The 20893-nt window shown below is 35.7% G+C and overlaps 2 protein-coding genes and 1 pseudogene across 2 annotated transcripts; 1 reads left to right on the top strand and 2 right to left on the bottom strand.

Annotated features, from left to right (window-relative positions):
- Positions 1–164: 164 nt before the first annotated feature.
- Positions 165–11263, top strand: LOC132551558 (inactive serine/threonine-protein kinase 19-like). Its single transcript, XM_060215711.1, has 8 exons — positions 165–375; positions 825–962; positions 1780–1925; positions 2312–2453; positions 2716–2812; positions 3423–3579; positions 4931–5019; positions 5486–11263. The coding sequence occupies exons 2-8, from the start codon at positions 833–835 to the stop codon at positions 5526–5528; spliced, it is 804 nt and encodes a 267-aa protein (XP_060071694.1). The 5' UTR covers positions 165–375; positions 825–832; the 3' UTR covers positions 5529–11263.
- A 1418-nt stretch (positions 11264–12681) lies between these two features.
- On the bottom strand, positions 12682–16142 carry LOC132551549 (uncharacterized; annotated as a pseudogene).
- A 2104-nt stretch (positions 16143–18246) lies between these two features.
- LOC132551548 (uncharacterized) lies at positions 18247–20328 on the bottom strand. The gene is made up of 5 exons (XM_060215702.1): positions 20014–20328; positions 19320–19401; positions 18929–19045; positions 18460–18620; positions 18247–18294 (listed from the first exon to the last, which is right to left on the bottom strand). Exons 1-5 carry the CDS (start codon positions 20326–20328, stop codon positions 18247–18249), a joined length of 723 nt encoding a protein of 240 aa, XP_060071685.1.
- Between the last annotated feature and the right edge of the window lie 565 nt (positions 20329–20893).

The raw sequence follows: 20893 nt of genomic DNA, 5'->3' as shown, positions 1-20893 counted from the left end.
TGTCTTCATTAACAGAAAAACCACCGTTAAGGGGAAACACTCATAAAAACTTTCCGCCCAGGCACGTTTGTTTACACCCAAAATCCGGAAGTGCTTATTGACCAATCGGAACGTCAGCTTATATTTAGCCCTCAGCTTAAATATGGATGCGCCCTATGTTTTCGTCTGATGAAGAAATGTAGTGAAATTCCTGTAAAACAAAGTTTCTGGTTTTTAAATTGTGGTTATATGATATTTTGAAATAGATTGGACACTATGACATTTTGAAATTTACATTTTGGAGCACAGTAAAATAGTTTTATATGTTGTTATCGAAAAGTTATCGAGGGAAAGACCGTCGCCGCTTTCATTGTCCAGTTGTGAAATTCGAAACGTGTAAGTACTGACTCATACTATGCATAATGATAGTTGATAATGGTATAGAATTTCAGTTCTAACTTAAATCTTACAAAGGGACAGTGTCTATGATGTGTGCGTCCGTATGACAACACCCATGTGGTGCCTCTTACGACGGGAAAATATATAACAGTGACCTGAGTCAGTGAGTAATAGCACCTTCGTCGGGAATATTAGGATTAACTAGTTATACTGAAAAGGGTAAATCAATCCTTACTTTCTTTGTGTATGGATTTTGAATTTGAGTATACAATTTACGATTCCTGAACATTTCTATAGCGATATGGTTGATTTATGAACCACGTGGTCCTCCTACATTATACACTGATCCATGACTGATGTGAATGGCAAATACCAGTAGTGTATTGTAACAATAATAAACATGGCCCATCAGCATCATTCTAAATGTTATGCATGTTCTATTGTAGAACTAGTTATGAGTCGGAAGAGGACTCAGGCACTACCTGATATATATAAACCAAAACGAAGATTATGTTCTGCCACAGCATTAGCCAGTAATGGCCAAACAGCATCAATCAATACAACACATGGAGAAATCGGCGATGGTAAATACTATTGAAGTCATTTGGACCCATACCAATTTGTTTATAGCATTCTTAAACATTTTGATTGGCTTGATATATGTACCAGTATGTAGGAGAGAGATTTTTGTTTCTGTCCAAGTTCTAAAACGGTGTGCTTCATTAATATGTAACAAATGCTCATGTCCCTGTGGTTTTGGCAGATGATAAAACACAATAATGATACTAAGTGTGATTGAAGCCATTGATTAAATGAAGAATATAGAGGTGTTTGATTTATTCTTGCATTGAAATTCATAGCTGCTGCAAGGGATGTGAACATAATATACAAACTATGCTCCTTTTTTCCCTGAACAACAATACATGAGGGGTTCCAGACACATATCCTATATAGCTCTTGAAACACACACAAAATCACTAGCAGAACATGTACACTCATGTTTTTCTTATCTATTTTTTTTAAGTCTACCTTTTTAAAATATAATCAAAAAGATGCACTCTGTATATAAGCTTTTCACATGTGCACATCTCTGCATGAGTCCACTCCCCCTGCTTTTGCATGATTATCATTTTGACAGAGCTGATTGACATGAACAAGAAGTCAGTTTCTCCTACTGCATGGAGAAATATCAGTGATGGTAAATAAAGAGTGATAACCTTTAACTTAAAACACAAATATTACTCAAATAATGCATGAAAGGATTATGCTAAAGACCTCTGCAGAAAACAAAAACAAGGCTTGCTTTGAAGGCTTTTTGCTGAATATGTCAGGTTATTTTATCTCAGATTTTTTCATACAGTAATGTATGTAATACTGGAAACTTATGCCTTTTTATTTCAGTGATTCTAAATGACACCCATACCTTCTTGAATCGTCTGAAGGGTCTTTTCCCTGCTGACAAATTTAAGTATAAACTGCCACCTATTGTCCTGAAGCATCAGCTGTATGGTATGATGAATGATCGTACCAAAGTAGACCAGGAGCTGGTAAGATAAACTGACTGTGATATGAATCTTCTAAATTAGCAGGTAGTCTATGTGATACTTACACACTGAGCCATAGAGGTGTACTCTGGAGTCCTATTCCTAAATCCTGTCTGTTTGTATCTTTATGCAATTTCCATAGGGTATAAATGTTTAAAAGAAATTAGCATCTAATGAATTCCTTGTTTACTTCTTCATCAATTCATTGTAAATTCCAGTAAATGAGAAAGTTACATTTTTGTTGTTTCCTGAAACAGGGAATCATGCAGTGATGACAGAGGTTCATAATTGTTTCATTCTGAGATCCTAAGAAATTTCTGAATATGTGTATCTTTCCACAGTAATTAGCATGCTGTAATTAATTTCTGATTTACATTAAACTTGTGCAGAATGACCTAAGAAAACATGGATTAATCAAACTGTTCAAACTGGGATCAGAGGCAGATGAGTACTGCATTTTGTTTACCAATGACTATGAGGAGCATGTGAAGAAGACCATGGTGTCTTTGGCTATAAGTCCGATCTTAATTGGTAAGGTCAAAAACTCTCTTGTTTTTAACAAAATAGATATGGATTATTCAATTTATTTTAACAAACAAACTGGTAAATTCAAATCTTAATCGAACTTAATTTAATTTTTAATTATTAATTTCTGACAACGTTTATTATCTTTACAACATTGTATGTAATGATTTACAACAGCTGCTTCAGTGAACTTTTCAGTTTTTTGACTTCTGTTTTCTTCAGTTGAACTTCTTATTTTTTCCAATATGTTCTGCTTATGTAATTTCAGAGAGATTTAGTTCTAATGTTGTCAGAAAATGTCAAGATGTCTGTGTGACAAAGGAGACACTCATGATGGATTACAAATTCTCTGACTTTGAAATAACGTGAGTACAACTTCCTTATATGACAAAGTTCAACTATTAACAGCCATTGGAAAAGTTTAGTTATTGTATCCAATTTCAATTTCAACAATTTTTGACACATTTTTCTGTCTATTCATGTAATAAAATACAAGGTTGGAAGTGTGTAGGGCTGAAAAATGAAGACAAAGTTTGGTGTTCCAGACACATGAATGGAAACGATCCATCCGATATATTTTCCGCATCAACTTCCATTGAATGAGATGGTTTCTAACTCAGGAATAGTTAACTTGACTTACAATGTATTTTGCTACTTAGTAGGTAACAGTAGGACTTTTAGAAAAGATCATTGATTAACTTTTATATCAGGCAGTTTATGTAGATCAGTTCATTAGAAATGAGATAGAAAATAAGATGAGTAAAATCCTTAATGTCAGGAAATCAGAGAGACATTTGATACACGTGCAATGAAAAATGATAACAAATAGGCAAGTTTTCCATCAGTATACAACTAACTGGTGCATTGAATGAGCCATATATTTACATATGTTTAACATTTAAATAAATATATGATTTTAAAAAAGTTTGCTGGCACTGTTCTCTCTATGTTCAATTTTTGTCTCCTCTGTTGTAGACAACTACTAAAAGCTTCTGTGATAACTGTGAAAGATATCGGAAACTGGTGGTTGTCGATTCCAAATGCTGGCACATTTATGAAGTGTTTTCTGCGAGGCAGGAAAGCTGTCCTTACCATGATCAGGAAGTGTAAATACAAAGAGATACTTAGAAAGGTTTGCATACACCCAACTAATTCTTATTATGAAACATATACTCTGCAATTCACATGACGTCTGTCTATATTGACCTCTTTATGACCTAACAATCTTCACTGATTTTTTTATGACCTAGAAACCTATGTAAACAGACCCCTTAAATTTATGATGTAGAAATCTAAAATGAACCTGGATAAAAATCTAAGCAGATCCCCTTATGATAAAGTAACCTGTCGAAACTGGAACATTTATGATCAACAAACCTGTCAAAACTAGCACCATTATGACACAGTAACCAGTTTGAATTGGACTACAACTTACTCCAATCAGATCCCATACAAATTATTGTGATATGTGTAATGAAAACTGTTTTTAATTTCAAGTTCATTTTTCATAAGCCTTAAAGCCAACCATCATCAGATGGCGAGCTATTCAAATTTCTCTCTAACAGTGGTCCAACTGTTCATCCATGAAAAATTCTTGTACTAATGTTTCTTAAGGAGGACTGGATGGATCTGCCTAAAATTCCATATGTATGTGCCCATTCATCCTTAGTTTTGCCCTTTAGATTTTGGGAATGATTAGAAAAGAAAATGGCTGTCTGGCAACCTTCTTGGATTTCAATAATGAAAGTTTGTAAATGCTATTTCCTATGTAGGACTGGATGGATTTTTCTCAAATTTCATATGTAGGTTCCCTTTGGTCCATTGTTATACCCTTTTTATTTTTGGATTGATAAGAAAAACGGAAAGACTGAGAGGCAGCCAACTTTGATTTGGTAGTTGGCATATCATTATTTCTTAAGGAACTTTCATATAAGTAAGAACAAAAAGAAAGAAGAGAAAAGAAGGTAAATTATCCAACTTTTAACGAAAAAGTAAAGATCAAGCAATAGTGGTGGCCATATCCCTCTTGGTTTTTTTGTTTTTGTATCTCTTGTTTGCAATTTAATTAACTTTTGACTTTGACAATTTGTGTTATATTTAAATCTGTGTTTACAAGTGACATTTCTTGTGACTTTTGGAAATCATATTGACACGGGTTTTGTGTTGTTAAATGATTTACCAAACAACCCACACAAGTTCCCTCTGTTTTTCTAGGTTGAGATATGACTAACATCATATGTTAACAGATATCAAGACCCTGATTTCTGGAAAATAAGCTACCTTCACTTTGAGAGTGCTTTTTTTCACAGAGTAATATTGCATTTCCTTATGTCATCATTTTTTACTGATACATGATGAGGTGAAAACAGTTGAAATTCCCAATGGCCACAAGCGTAATAGTAAACTGATCTCTTTGTAAAGTGTTCATTTCCTGTTTTCATTATTATTAATGAAAGTTATTACAGTTTGTTGTTTTTTTAAAGGATCTAGAACATCGAAAATGGCCAAAGATCTGTCGCTTGGGTTTGATATACCACGTACATGATATAATAGGAGGAGAGTTAGTTCACTGGTAAGCACTGAATGGATTACAACTATTGTTTCATCATAAGCTTTGCTATAAAACCTTTTTTATTTTAATCAAAGAATGTGCCAGTTATATTTGGGTATGAATTGACAAAGGTAAAAGTTAATGTTACAACCAACCTGTATCAATACATGGTGTATTTATTTTCATTTGCATGGTGATCAAGTCGGGATATTTCAGAACATTTTCTTCAGGTTGGTAATGTCATCGGAATAGAAGTTCTTATTACACAACCAATAGAAGATTGCATGTTTGTACACCTTCTCCCTCAATATCTTTGATCCTTTGATATTTTGAGTTTATATCGAGTTGGGAATTGATATGAATTGTGCATTTTAATTGTTATTAAAAATGCTTACTTTAAACTTAGACCTTCAAACACAATGTTTTTCAGCATTCACATTTTATGAAGAATGGATGATATTTACCCACTTTTATTTTATTTTGTCAGTGTGCAGACTACCTCAGGACAACTATTAAGACTGAAAGAATGACAGAAGGTTATTTATGTGGAAAGAATGGCTGCATGATTGAGGGAATCTCAAAGTTGTTTTTCAGGAGAGTGAACAATGAAGAAACAGGTTGCAAGACACTTTGCGCCCGTTTACTTCAGCAAAGTTGTGATATTAGAAATGTTATAACACACTGATAATTTATAGATTTTAAACAGGGTCTAATATAACATATAAATCAATGCACTTTAATAATATAAAGCTTATGGGAACTTTTGTTCCAAAGAATAGTTGTTACGATTATGCCTCCATCAGTGATAATGAGCAGGTGAATTGCTTGTCACATTCACAACAAATGGAATATTGTATACCTTCTTCCTCAATACTTTGAACCTTTGATATTTTACACTGTTTTTTTTTTTAGTTACTGCTTTCCCACATAGGACATGTTGTAATGCACCTTAAACATATAATTTTGGTTCTTAGGAATCCAAAATGTGTTAATCAGGAAATGTTTCTTGATATGAAAAGAGTCAAACTGAAGTATTTTCTATTGAACATGTCTTGTTTCAGTCATATAGTATGTTGTTTTTGAACAGATGAAAGACAAAGGTTCTAGCGTATTATAAAATAACATTGTATGTATCAACACGTGTCACTTTTAACATTATTGAGAATGGTTTATTAGAACTTATTTCAATATTTCACATTTTCTACGACAGTGTACATGGACTTTCCATTTACATTCTTTTAAAAGTCACATAATATTGTTGTTTGTGTAGAGTGCCAAAGTTCATTCATCAGACATTCAGAATTGTTTTTCTCTAAAGAAGAAGAACTGGTGCTGGTGTTGTCAGTACAGTAGCTTGTTTTGTTCATATTTGGTAAGGAATTTTTCATTATTATTCAGCAAGATATAATAGGTGCTAGCATGATAATGTGTATGTTGTATCTAAGAAAAGGGGAGATAATTCAGGATGATGGAATGCAAAGAGGCTAAACAGATCGGCAGTATGAAAGGAATAAGACGAAAAAGTTTAACAAAAAGTATTATAGCTCTGACATGGTTAAGAGTCTAATAAAATATATATTATTTGCCTCTGTTAGCTTACCTTTTGAAAGGCAAGTGAGGTTGGGGCATGGTGTAGCATTCTTTTTTGGTCTTTTCACCTAGCATCGATTATTATTAAGTGTTTTCTTAAGGGTGAAGAATTGTAAAGCCATACTGTTAAAGTGATTAGAATGCTAAAATGAAGATTTTTCAAAAAAAAAAAAATGAACTCACCTACATTCAAGATCTTGATGTTGAAATGTGTGTATTAGAATGGTGTACATCAACTTTTAAAGTTACGAGAGTAAAATAAATTTTGAATCTTCAAACAAAGTATCTATTGATAAAATGTTCAGATAAAGATGCTGTTACTGTGAAGGTTGGAAAATCACAGAAGTGAGATGAGTTACAGGTCCACTAGATCTCTTCGTGTTTTATAGGTAATACAGGCCCTCTTCAATGTTCTATAGTTTACGTTACTGTTGTTGACCAAAACCTGTTGTTCACTGCCTTTTTGTGTGATTGTTAAAGGCTGTGGTTATCTGTTGCTGACAGAGTTATTTGTTCACTGACCGTTAATCTGTTATTTCTTCTGAAACTGTTTTCTGTCTGTCCTCCAGATATATAATTTTACAAGTTTAACATAGTCGAGACAAAAGGAGATGGGATTGATGGTAAGGGAAGCTGAAAATGAAAGTTTTTTGGTTCATATGAAAGCCTAATGAGCCTAAGGTGACATCAGAAGTAAAATTATATATTTACTGTGATATTTCTTAATTATGCATTAATTTTAAAGGGACTGAATGGTTAGATTTTGTTAAGTTTTTCTGTGCGTTTGATTTTGGGCAAGCATTGTAATACCTAAAATTAGACAATTCACAAAAATCATAGCACTTTTTGAGAAAAATTGATAATGATTATCAGCTTCAAACTAACACAGGTCGACACTCACGGTTGTGTCTACAGACATTTGCTGTTTTGATCGGAGATAGCCGAGTTTATCACTTTACCTTTCCGAACCTCGTTTTAGCCTACCGCATTGGTATGATTTCTAAATCTTGCACCATGCAAGTGCAAACACATTGTTTACACTCTCCAAATGATAATGATATGAATAGTGATGGGTCACTTCTATTTTGTTTAAGTTTTTTGACATTTTTGGTAACTTGCAAACTTGTAGATATTATAATTAGCAGAAAATGCATGACATTTAACAGATAATGAAATGTTATAATACTTTTTATCAGTTACGAAATGAACATCTAATCATTTAGTCCCTTTAATGCATTGCTCTCATTGTAAGAAATATTGACTTTTTTGTTCATGTGTCCTTACAAGTCAGTCTTCCTTACTAGACATGATTTCTGTACACCAGTGCCCTTACCAGCCAAGTTATCTGTGTAGTGGTGGCCTTACTGGGCATCATTTCTGTACACCAGTGCCCTTACCATCCAAGTTATCTGTGTAGAGGTGGCCTTACCAGGCATCATTTCTGTATACCAGTGCCCGTACCATCCAAGTTACCTGTGTAGTGGTGGCCTTACTGGGCATCATTTCTGTATACCAGTGCCCATACCAGCCAAGTTACCTGTGTAGTGGTGGCCTTACTAGTCCCTTTAATGCATTGCTCTCATTGTAAGAAATATTGACTTTTTTGTTCATGTGTCCTTACAAGTCAGTCTTCCTTATTAGACATGATTTCTGTAAACCAGTGCCCCTACCATCCAAGTTATCTGTGTAGTGGTGGCCTTACTAGGCATCATTTATGTATACTAGTGCCTTTACCAGCCAAGTTATCTGTGTAGAGGTGCCCTTACCATCCAAGTTATCTGTGTAGTGGTGGCCTTACCAGGCATCATTTCTGTACACCAGTGCCCTTACCAGCCAAGTTATCTGTGTAGAAGTGGCCTTACTAGACATCATTTCTGTACACCAGTGCCCTTACCAGCCAAGTTATCTGTGTAGAAGTGGCCTTACTAGACATGATTTCTGTATACTAGTGCCCTTACCATCCAAGTTATCTGTGTAGTGGTGGCCTTACCAGGCATCATTTCTGTACACCAGTGCCCTTACCAGCCAAGTTATCTGTGTAGAAGTGGCCTTACTAGACATCATTTCTGTACACCATTGCCCTTACCAGCCAAGTTATCTGTGTAGAGATATCCTGACTAGCCAGGCTTTCTGTGTACAGATATCCTGACTAGCCAGGCTTTCTGTGTAGAGATATCCTTACTAGCCAGGCTTTCTGTGTAGAGGTATCCTTACTAGCCAGGCTTTCTGTGTAAAGGGTATCCTGACTAGCAGGTTTTCTGTGTGGAGGTATCCTGACTAGCCAGGCTTTCTGTGTAGAGGTATCCTGACTAGCCAGGCTTTCTATGTAGAGATATCCTGACTAGCCAGGCTTTCTGTGTAGAGATATCCTTACTAGCCAGGCTTTCTGTGTAGAGGTATCCTGACTAGCCAGGGTTTCTATGTAGAGATATCCTGACTAGCCAGGCTTTCTGTGAAGAGATATCCTGACTAGCCAGGTTTTCTGTGTAGAGGTATCCTGACTAGCCAGGCTTTCTGTGTAGAGGTATCCTGACTAGCCAGGGTTTCTGTGTAGAGATATCCTTACTAGCCAGGCTTTCTGTGTAGAGATATCCTGACTAGCCAGGCTTTCTGTGTAGAGATATCCTGACAAGCCAGGCTTTCTGTGTAGAGGTATGCTGACTAGCAAGGCTTTCTGTGTAGATGTGCCCATACTATCCAGATTTACTATGTAAATTTGCTCAGTTTGTTTTTGGTTTTTTTTGTACTGGTGTACTTACTAGAATGTTTTTTTGTGCGTAAGACCAACCAGCTGTTCTATGTTGTCATCAGAAGATATATCTAAAACTACTAGCCAGATTTTTTCTGCATAAGTGTCTTTCATACACAGGCATTTATATTACATTGTTTTATAGCAATAAATCATATGGAAAGAGCATTAATGTTATTATAATAGAACTGTTGTATATTGAACAGAAGTATGTTGTATATATTGTAAGCTGACCTTCACTAGTATAGGTTAAGATGTCAATGCAGTATTATAGATATGGATTTGTAATGTCACCCGATTGCTAAGTGACAATTGTACCATAAGCTGTATCATCTGGTAAAGGCCAGTTTGTTTGTTTCAGTTTTATCATGTTGATTTACAAGGATTTTTTATTGGTACCTTCCACGCCTGTTTATAACTACAGATCTGTTGTTTTTGGTTTTATTATGCCCTTGTCATTTCAGGGGAGGGGGTCATGTAGTGTTACCCATTTCCGTCCATTGCATCCCAGCCTATTCCGAAACAGTGTCATATCTTGAGAATCACTCAACAGATTTGGTTCATGTTTATCTGATAATATCCCAACACATTTCAGATTCATGGAATATGCATGACTTAGACCTGATGTGTGAAACATAACTACTGTCAAATGTGTGAAGACTTCCAGGTGGTAAACTACAGTATCATGTCCACAGTTTGAATCTATTTATAAACAGAATTAGGAAATTTAGTGCTAAAATCTATGTTATTACACTTCAAATAACATCATATATTTATTGCTGGTATAATTAGGTAGAATATTTTCATGGTATTGTGTATGTAAAATTACTACTGTGGCCATATTTAGTACATTGTATACATTTAAAGTAATTTACCTTAATTCATAAAATGCCCAGAAATCAAAGGATTGGCAAAATATATTAGTATTATGATATCATATCAATAGTTTGGCATTCCTGAAAGTAATGAGATGGTTGTATGTTAGCAGTGAAGACATGTAATGTAAGGTCATAGGTCAAATTGAACATGTGACACAAGGTCATAGGTCATTAAGCTTGGACATGAATGTGATACATGGATCACAGATGATGTTGAACATTGTAAGATCACCAGTCATGGTGAACATGTATTTGTGTTTAGCAATTGACATTTTGCAAAGTGTCCTCTTGATCAAAATATTGTATGAAAATTGAATACCAAATTTGCTAAGGTGAATTTGACATCTTCCATGAAGCTAGAAATGAGATGTAAGGTTGCAAGTCATTGTGAACTTGTAGTTGAACATCATTGCTCAAGTTGACCATGTGACATATGAGGTCACAGGTAAAGGTGAACATGTGATGTAAGGCCAGAGGTCAAAGTGAACATGTAATTAGAGAACACTAGTCAAAGTGAACAAGTGAACAAGTGATGTGAGGTCAAAGGTCATGCTCGATCTATGGCATACAAGGTTACAGATCAAGATGAACAAATGATATGAGGTTCTACAGCTCAAGATAGATCTCTGGTGTGATTGATAATGTTAAATAAATTTGAAAGTGAAAATGTACGTGTAAGAAGAGTTGGATGTGCCGATATACCTTATATTTATTGTGTATCTGAATGTAGAGATGCTGAAGTTGTTAAATGTGAGGTAGTATTTAAGAAAGTATCACTTAGACTGAGATTGAAAGAAAAAATAATTTGTTTACTTTTTATAGCATATATTTATGTGTAAGTAGGTGATTAACAGATCTACAGAGAAATCACTGGGAGGTTAATTCATGCACTTAGGTTATTGTAGATATATGTTCAAGTGTTTTTACTGAGGTATTGTTGTGTAGCATTATCAAGACTTCTGGTATATTGAAAGTTACGGTACAAGTCCTAAACCAGTCCAAACACCTGCCTTTGTTTGAAACTATATGAATAAAAGTCGTTTGAAAATTGTCGTTATTATTTTGTTGGAGTTGCCCCTCCATTTTGGGACGATTTACGATATTGGACGATTTGTATATCCCAACACTGCCTATGTAAGATAAATATCTCTAATGTGGAACACATGTGTTTACTATCTTTTAATAACTTTTTCCCTTTTCTCTATATTTCACGGTGTAAATTTCCTTTTTTTTTCATTACTCACTTCTTGTTTTCACCACTTGCGATTCGAATAGAGGCACAATAAGAAAATGTCATTCATTTCTGTGCACATTCCACCAGCTTGCAGTGTTTGTTTAATGACAGGGAATACATCAACCCACTAGATAAGGTTTCTTACTCAGCAAAGCATCATGTTGGACTTTTGAAGCTGTTTTCATTCCGAGTGTGGAAGAATCTATTCTACTCACCTGTGGGTTGTAACTGGAGAGGATGACAATTTAGGTATCAAGTATCTAACCATTGATGTGAAATGTTCTTATCATAAAAGAATGTATTTGTACTAAAAGGTATGACGCCATGTAATTGTTTTCTGTCTGGGGGAATTAAAATAAAAGTGTTTTGAAAATCTTCTGACAAATTAAGATTTGAGTTGTATGTGAAAATAACAAAATACATTTTAGTCAGGTTATGGGTCTAGTTAAATGTTTTACAATAAATACCATCACACAAAAGGCTAAAAAAAATGGCTTTAAAGTTTTCTGAAGTGGTGCCGACAATTAAGTAGATGATATTGTAGTACAACCTTTTTGACTCAGAATTCACTTTATGATATGATTTTATGTGAGACCGCGTGGGGTACATTTTGTGTGTTTATTTGTAATGCGACTTTTGTACCAAAGTCATTGACGTCTGGGAGAATATGCTGATGCCACGTGCCCATTTAGAAACATGAATAAATTTTAGTTCTCACGTTTTAATATCTAGTTCGTCAGAGCTCGTCTTCAATAGTCCAACATTGTCAGTGTTGAAGATTGTACAAAAGACACAAGTGGATAACGCTTTTTAACACGAATTTACAATAAGATCAAGTAGAGCCAAACGATGAGTTACAATGAGATCAAGTATTTCAAAACGATGAGTTACAATGAGACCAAGTATTTCAAAACGATGAAATCAAGTATTTCAATACGATGAGATCAAGTAGAACCAAACGATGAGTTAACAGTATCATACAGTCGAGTCGTCCCTCAAGGACTCATCAATGATGTTGTTTTGTGAAAATGCACAAATTGTTTCATAAGAGGAACAGGTTTTGTTGATGACAGATCATACCGAACTGATTTTGCGTGGGGTTTACTTTTGCAATTAATGTTAACGTTCTTTCTTAAACAAATCAACTACGTATTAATAAAACATAATAATTGTATGAAACATATCTTATAACAATTGTTCCTACACTCGCCATCACATCAAAGTGTCTTCTCCTAATTGAAGAAACTTGCTAGCCAGAGAAACATTGGATCCTTGGACTTCTGAAAAATAGAGGTAACATTTTATTATAATGAAATAATAACTAGTAATATATCGCAAGGTCATAATATGTTCTATAACGATATGTTACAATGTATAATGTGGTTAGTGTTTTCCCTGGTACTAACCTCGATGGTTTGTTTCAAACAGTACGTTGGTGGTGTGAATATCGAAGGGTCTGCGATGCCCGGCTTGATATCGAGAACATCGGCGGCGCCTGCTCCAGCACTGCTAATCCTTGGCCAAATATTGGTGACGGTGAAATAGATCGGCATACAGTTTCTGCCATCTGTAATGGTCAAGTTTGTTTGATAAAGAAGGCTGTTTCAAGTGCAGATTAAAAATCTTCTATACCAAACTCCAGGTATACATATTGTGTGATATTGCCACATATCACTGAATATGATATCCATAGTGTTATTGTGATAATCCACACCACTCCTTTCCGTTTCAAAATGGCAAATAGATCTGTTTAAAAAAAGACCAGTGCTCTGTCACTCAAGTCACATGCGTCGGACCTCAATTATGGGACCGATTGTCCGAGCCCGGCGAAGAGCAACCAAGGAAATGGTAACAAGAACCGAACAACAGGTCCAAAAGTCATTGTCATGACTCTTTTACTTGCATCAACTATCCAGACGAACACACATTCATGCTGACATCACCTCTATCACTGTACCACATCTGTCTCACAGAAATTATTCCCAACAGAACCAAATGCATTATAGAAGCGAGCATAGAGCAAGGTCATTCAGGAGGTGACCATTGACACCAACAGTCCCGACGTCTGTCCAGATCCAACAGATGCGAGTTCGTCGCCAAGATATTCCTAACATACATCAACAACTACAGATCATCATGGATACTGGGACGCCCTGGCTACAGGCATTCGTATTTGTTGACTGATAACCATTAGCTATTGACACTCAAACATCTCAGGAACCCAACCACCCAAAAGCGAACTGTATTGAAGGTTGCCATTCCGCAAAGGCCCAATCACACCATTTGTGACTGAGGCTGTAGGGCGACCATCGCCCGGGCCACGAATCCTTTCATCAGACACCTGCTGCATATATTCAGGATCACTGATCTCTACAGGACGCCAGGTATTTCAAGATGACACCGCCAGGGCTGTATTTCTCGAAAGGACAACAATGTCTAACTCCTTTTCTGACTACAATGTATTATCTTGTAGACAGAGTTGGTCAACACATGGGTAGAGAACCGCAGACTGATACTCCCTCACTCCTTCCACCTCACACAATCGCAACCCTTCTATCATGAGACCAGAATTTCAAAGACCTCCCCTCGCCACACTGTCCATTGTTAATCGTTAAACGTAATGCGGACTCGTTTATCGTTATAGTGGGATAATCTGCATAATAAGCATTGTATTAATGACTCTATGCAAGGTGGTAGGACCAGCATGGCCTGTCAGTTGGAAAGGAAAGTGAATTATTTCAGGGTTGTCCACAGATTCAACCCGTGCAAGCTCAGAGCTTTGCAGATACATGGCCCTTTCAATACCAGCTTATAATTACGGCTATCCAGTAAACTGTGAAGGAAAAGCGGAGAAATCGACCATAGTCTTTTGCCGAAACGAAGCCCTTGTCCAATGTTCATAACGGCTACTCCTTGATAAATTGGACCCGTTCAGATAAAAGTTCTAAACACTTACCACTTGTATTCTTATCTCCAATGTAAGATGGGTACTGCATGACAAAGAACCCCTGGTTTTGTCCAGAACCGTCAATCTTCCATATAACTACGTGTATACATTGTTGTTATTTGAAAATTCGGAACAATGTGTGAATTGGAAAGAACGGGGCATTTGTTGTTGCAAGGTAACAGTTGCACTCTCTACAACAAAATGAGTGTCCTCTATTAAAGACAAGCCAACGGCCATTTGCGGCAGTGTTTTAAATGAATAAATTTAAAATAAATCTCAGCGATAATTTCAGTTAGCCTTTCTCCCAGTCTATGCACTCCCTCAATACATGGTATTTTTTAGTAGCTTCTACCGCTGTGCCACGATATAATATCCCATGATTTCACGGAAAAAATCTATCATCTTATCCTTCTCATCTGATACAAACAGAATGAAGCTATACTTTTCTTACACTAACTTTAGAATCGTTACCTTTGTAGGATGTCGCATAAATGTCGGAGAGGTAAAAACCTGGAAGAACTTGCATATTGGTTACCGGTATGTCTCCGACAATACGTCCGGCTGGAAAATTGTCGTTGGTATGAAAATCTGAAATCGATACTTCATTATTAGGTACTACTGTGTCTGTGAATAAAGGAATAGGTAAAAGGAAAAAGACGGTGTGAAGTAATATCAAATAGTACCTGAAGGACAATAAATAGTCATCGACGAGACCAAAAAAGGCGAAACCTATGCATGATGGAGTTTATTTCAATGCAGGGTTATACTATACCTAAAGAAGGTCAACATGGTAAAGGATTAGCTTTATTGTTAGTTGTTAATGAACAATGATTGTCAGTTTGATAAGGGGAACAGGTAAGAAAACAAAAATATCGTAAATATATATTAACTGAAAACCTTAAGCACAATATACAGTCATGTTGTCAGTTAACGCGGACTTCTCACACGTCTTATTCTCATAAACCAGGTACTGGAACCCCTGCAAAGTAAACAAAAACATCTCACGAAGTATGATGACCTCCACGAAGAATTATGACCCCACGAAGTATGATGACCCCCACGAAGAATTATGACCCCACGAAGTATCATGACCCCCATGTTTACACAATTTTGTGGATACATAATTTTTATTTGACTTTGAAAAATAATATCAAACGGCTCAGCTACGAATTTTTTTTCTTCATCGATTCATTACAGTTTCATGGAGTTGTGAACATTATACCATTGAAATGTTTTGTTCTCTTCCTTCAGATTATATATATGCAAAAGGACATGTGCTGATGATAATGACAAGATTGATAACAGTTTGTTAGAAGGGCATTTATGTTGTATGTCTGCACGCTTCTATGCCAGACGCTCCAATTGCTCACCATCAAGTACTACTCATGTAGTGTTTTATCTGACTCACCCTTTGAGTGATAGAAATGTGTACCTTTTGCTTACCTTTCTATAATCTGAGATGAGGCTACCGCGTGTACGTTCCGGTGGAGATCGGGCAGACCTCGTGTGTCTGTCGAAGCCGAGATATGTTCGGCCATTGTTTTCATCGTATGACACGCTGACAGTCCCGTTTATGATATACAAATCTATCTGATCCGAAGTATGTAATCCTGAGGCATTTCCTCTGTCCACTGCACCTATCTCAAAGTAAAGCATCCCCTCCCACTGATTCAGCATACAACATTTCGGCTCAGACGAGACATATGACAGGAAAATTAATACCAACCCTAAATGGAGCCTGGCCATTTTGAAACGTTTTTGTTTATTTGTATGTAGATATGTCTACCTGTCAGTAAATCCTTAGGTAGAAAGATTCAGATAGTATGGCGATAATCTCTCAAGGATAGAGTCTACCCGCCACTTACCTGTGATTAGATAAAAAGGTAAATTTCTAATCAACTTGAAATATTATTCACATGACTTTTTGCAACTATGCGTTCTTTTCAAATGGTTAAAGACAAGAGAAGACATTGACATTAACAAAATCAATATTCAATTTTAATGTCGATGTAACGAGGGAAAAGCATCTTCTACTTCAGTGAATGTGATTACCACGTCAAATCATCCTGCTGAAGGACGTCATACAATACAAGGTCTTCGATAAATTCTGCCTCATGTGTCTGCCAACAGAGGGACACAGTTAGTTTCCATATGTATGCCAATAGTCGGTTGAAAGGTCTTACCACTTAGGTAGACGAAAATTTTATAACCATTAACTCGATCATTTTTATTATTTCGCCCTCCGTATATTATCTCCTTGATTTGGGCGTATTTTCACGAAATACGCTTCGGTATAGTTCACAGCCATATATTTGTACAACTATTCATCTTTCTTGGAAAAGAAAGTTCTCATAACAAGAGAACGATTGTGTTCTTGCAGTTTAGTTTAGGATGGGGTAAGGTGGTGTACAGAGTTGGAAATCAAATGTTTTTATAGAAGAAATGTTATTTGAAGAAAGTATTGAAGCACTCTTTGGAGTTCATTAAAATGCATATGCTATTAATTTCAATTCTTGAGTAAACAATATTACAATTTGACTATAACTCGGATTTGATAATGTTCAAAATGGTGGTTAGTAATTTTAACACATACTTGATTGAACAGCTAGACAAGCCAACAATAAAACGTTGTTTAGATAGATTCTGTGAAGTTTAGGAATCCAATACAAACGGAAGAGGTCCAAATCCTTAACATTAAGAGGCAATTTTAAGTGTGGTAATACCGAAGTATCTATCATCGTATTTCTTGTTTTCAGATTTTCCTTCGTTGGCAAACATACATGTCATGTTAATCTTGAAGATTTGATTTAACATCAGGAAACAATTCAGCAAAGAGGAACATTCAGTTCTAATGGATATGCTATTAGTCTATAAAAGATCTCCACAAAAACTCAACGTCGTCAATATAAAGGTTATAAAGTTTATTTCATTTGACTTTAGACGTTCTTTTAATAACATAAGGAAATCATAACAAGGCAGATATTGAAGGCGTTCTTGAAATGTGATATCATAAGTCATAGTGGAAATGTAACGTAATGTCTTGGATCAAAGGTAGGATATATTTGTGTTCAACTATTGACGATTTACCAACTTTGTCCCCTTTATCAGTATATACCATAAAATGAAGATGAAATAAGACGTCTTCCATAAAGCTGAATATGTGATATGATGTGATGTGAAGTAAGATTGTAATGGGATATCACAGCTCAAGTTGACCTTGTGACATGTGAGGTCACAGGTCAAGTTGAAAATGTGATGTAAGAACAAAATTCAAGGTGAACATGTGGTTTGTGACTAATAGTCTATTGAACAAGTGATGTGAGGTCTAAGGTCGAGCTTGACGTGCGAGGTCACAGATGCAGATGTGAGGTTACAGCTCAAGATGGATCTCTGGTCTGGTGTATGAAGTAAAATAAATTTTAATTTCAATGAAAGTGAATATGGAAGTAGAAGAAGACCAAATTTTACCCATATACCTTTATTGCGCAACTCAATGTAGTAATGTTGAGGCTGTTGAATGTGTAGTAATATCTAAAGAAGTATCATTGAAAGTAAATACAATTTGGTTACTTTTACAGCAAATATTTACGTGTAACATATCCCCAACAAAGAAATCGTTTGAAGAATGATGTTAAATTCGTATAATACTCGAGTATTATTATGTTATGTTAACAAGAGTTCTGGTGAGTATATTTCAAAATATAGTCCTTAACCAGTCCAAATACCGGTCTATGTTTGAAAGATTTTGATGAAAATTTTCAGAATGTCGTCTATAATTGATTTTGTCTACACCACGTGCATATCAATAAGACCATATGAATTATCTCTTGTAGTCATTTTATCTGCAGTTCTAATTGAAGAGACTTGAAAGCCGGAGAAACATTGGATCTTTGGACCTCTGAAAAAATATATATAATTATGATTATTATATCAAAACCAGAACTTTTTCAAGAAAACGTAATTACCAGATGAAAGTTATACTTCTTTTACATCTTTCTAAAATATTCTAAAACAGGGTATACAAGATCTATTAAAAGGTATGACTGTTTTCCCTGGTACTAACCTCGGTGATTCGTTTTGGACAGTACGTTGGTGGTGTGAATATCGAAGGGTCTGCGATGTCCGGCTTGATATCAAGAATATCGGCGCCGCCTGCTCCAGCACTGTTAGTCCCTGGCCAGTTGTTAGTGATGGCCAAATAAAGCGGCATACATTGTGAACCAACTGTAATAGATTATAACGGTATATTTTAAAGTGAAAATCTAAAATGGCTATGTTTGATGTGTATAAGGAAATAAGGAAAACTTCCGTACATGTAGACCTTCAGTCAAAGCTTTTTACTTCTGGGTTATGATTGAATCCTTTATACTCCAGACATACATATCCATGGTATGATACAGATATCATAACAGTAGTGTTATGGCTGTACAAGATCTTTTTATTTGAAATTAATTATGTCTCCTCTAATTCTTCTACTGACAGACACACAGATGGAAATCATACTTTTACTATACCAATGTTCGAATTGTTACCTTTATATGTTGTTGTATAAATACTGGAGAAGAAATCACCTGGAAGAACTTCTACATTAGTTACCGGTGTATCTCCTACTATACGTCCGACTGGAAAGTTATCGTTTTTAAGAAAATCTGAAATGAATCGTACAGGGGTACCTTAGATATACTGTCTTTAGTAGAATTTACGTATTGGCAAGGATTTATCATCACTGACGAGGTTTAAAAACGTCTGCATGATGAAGTTAATTTCATTTGAGGGTCATACTGTACCTAATCTTACAGAAGGTCAATATGGTAAAGGGTTAGCGTTATCGTTAGTTGTGAATGAACAATGACTGTCAGATTGATAAGGGGAACAGGTAAGAAAACAAAAACGTCGCATATATATATATATATTAAATAATACCTGAAGCACAATATACAGTCATGTTGTCAGTTAACGCGGACTTCTCACACGTCTTATTTTCGTAAACCAGATACTGGAACCCCTGCAAAGAAGACAAGAACTCAAGTGTTTTGTATTGTATATTGTAACCCATATAACCTGAGTGGAAAAATAATATCCATACACTGTTGATGATTCAGAGCTGTTTAGGTGCTATACGCGTGTTCTATTAGAATACGGTGTTTAACTTGTGATTATGAAACATTTAGAACGAGGCGTTTGTAATCGTCCATGTGTTAATTTTCTATGACTCAGTGTCTCACATAAGACAAATTATTTAATGAACATCTCGCTGGGATGATAATGTACTATTATTACCATATTATAGTTACCTGCATTGATATCATCACGTGAAACCACGAACTTAATCAATTAAATTCTGAAATGGGTATTTCTTTTATCAACCCAGGTAATGCGATATATCATTATTGAAGTGAGATGTTTAAGTTTGAATTATTTTTTTAAAAAAATCATTTTATAGACACTTTTCATACCGATTTCTCTTAGTTACACAGGTTATACTGTGTAACAATGTTGCTTGCACTGGTTTAATGGGTGCACGATTCAGTGCAAAACGCTCTGATCACCTCCAATAACCACTCGTGTTGTGCTGTATCTCAAAATTTGATCTTATCAGCGGTAAAGTTTTGCTTACCTTTTTGTAATCGGAGATGAGGCTACCACGTGACCGTTCTGGTTGAGATTGGACAGACCTCGTGTATCTGTCGAAGCCGAAATATGTCCTGCCATTTTCTTGATCATATGACACATTGACAGTTCCGTTTGTAATATACAAATCTATCTTATCCGAACTATGTAATCCTGAGACATTACCTCTGTCCAGTGCACCTATCTCGAAATAAAGCATCCCCTCCCATTGGTTAAGCATACAACACTTCGGCTTAGACGATGCAGGTGACGTAACTGTTAACAGGAAAATCAATACAAACCCTAATTGAAGCTTTGTCATTTTGAAACACTGATCTATAAAGGTATATCATACAGAAGTGAATACTTAGGTAGAAGGGTTCAGAAACTGTTGTAATAATCTGTCGCCGATAGTGTGTCACTGCCACTGCGATTAGATAAAACTTTAACGCCAGCTTCACAACAACTAGAAATAACATACACACAGCTGTGATTTACAAGACAGACACCCCTAAAAAGTAACAGGATAATAGGATCATGCGTTCAGGAAGGGTACGTGTCATCTGCTTCATTGAAAATACTCACCATGGCAGTCGACGTCTCATCAAAATTATGCCAGGTTCTGACATGAGATATATAACAAAGTAACCATCAGACAAACTCACAAGCAGCAAACAAATCTAATAAAAAAATATATCATTTCTCAATGATATCATGACAAAGACCATAAACTTTCCCAATGACTCCATCTATCCAAATCATTTGCTTTTCTGTCAGCTTTCGACATATATCGCAAAAATTATGATAGAATAAGACACCGTATACAGAACTGTGACATTAAAGTATGAAGAATAGGGTCGCTTCTATTTTAAAATGGTAAGCTTGCC

Source organism: Ylistrum balloti, unplaced genomic scaffold (genome assembly GCF_031769215.1).
Source record: "Ylistrum balloti isolate Yb309-2 unplaced genomic scaffold, AGI_CSIRO_Ybal_v1 Utg370206, whole genome shotgun sequence".
NCBI classification, from domain to species: Eukaryota; Metazoa; Mollusca; class Bivalvia; order Pectinida; family Pectinidae; genus Ylistrum; species Ylistrum balloti.
This window is presented reverse-complemented; position numbering and strand designations above follow the sequence as displayed.

Excerpts from the sequence above, each read along its gene's own strand:
- LOC132551558 (XM_060215711.1), top strand. The coding sequence starts at position 833 with ATGAGTCGGAAGAGGACTCAGGCACTACCTGATATATATAAACCAAAA. Across the intron at positions 1,926-2,311 it reads CCAAAGTAGACCAGGAGCTG|AATGACCTAAGAAAACATGG; the intron begins GTAAGATAAACT and ends AAACTTGTGCAG. Across the intron at positions 2,454-2,715 it reads TATAAGTCCGATCTTAATTG|AGAGATTTAGTTCTAATGTT; the intron begins GTAAGGTCAAAA and ends ATGTAATTTCAG.
- LOC132551548 (XM_060215702.1), bottom strand. The coding sequence starts at position 20,328 with ATGACAAAGCTTCAATTAGGGTTTGTATTGATTTTCCTGTTAACAGTT. Across the intron at positions 18,621-18,928 it reads TTATACAACAACATATAAAG|TTGGTTCACAATGTATGCCG; the intron begins GTAACAATTCGA and ends AATCTATTACAG. Across the intron at positions 18,295-18,459 it reads GTCCAAAACGAATCACCGAG|AGGTCCAAAGATCCAATGTT; the intron begins GTTAGTACCAGG and ends ATATTTTTTCAG.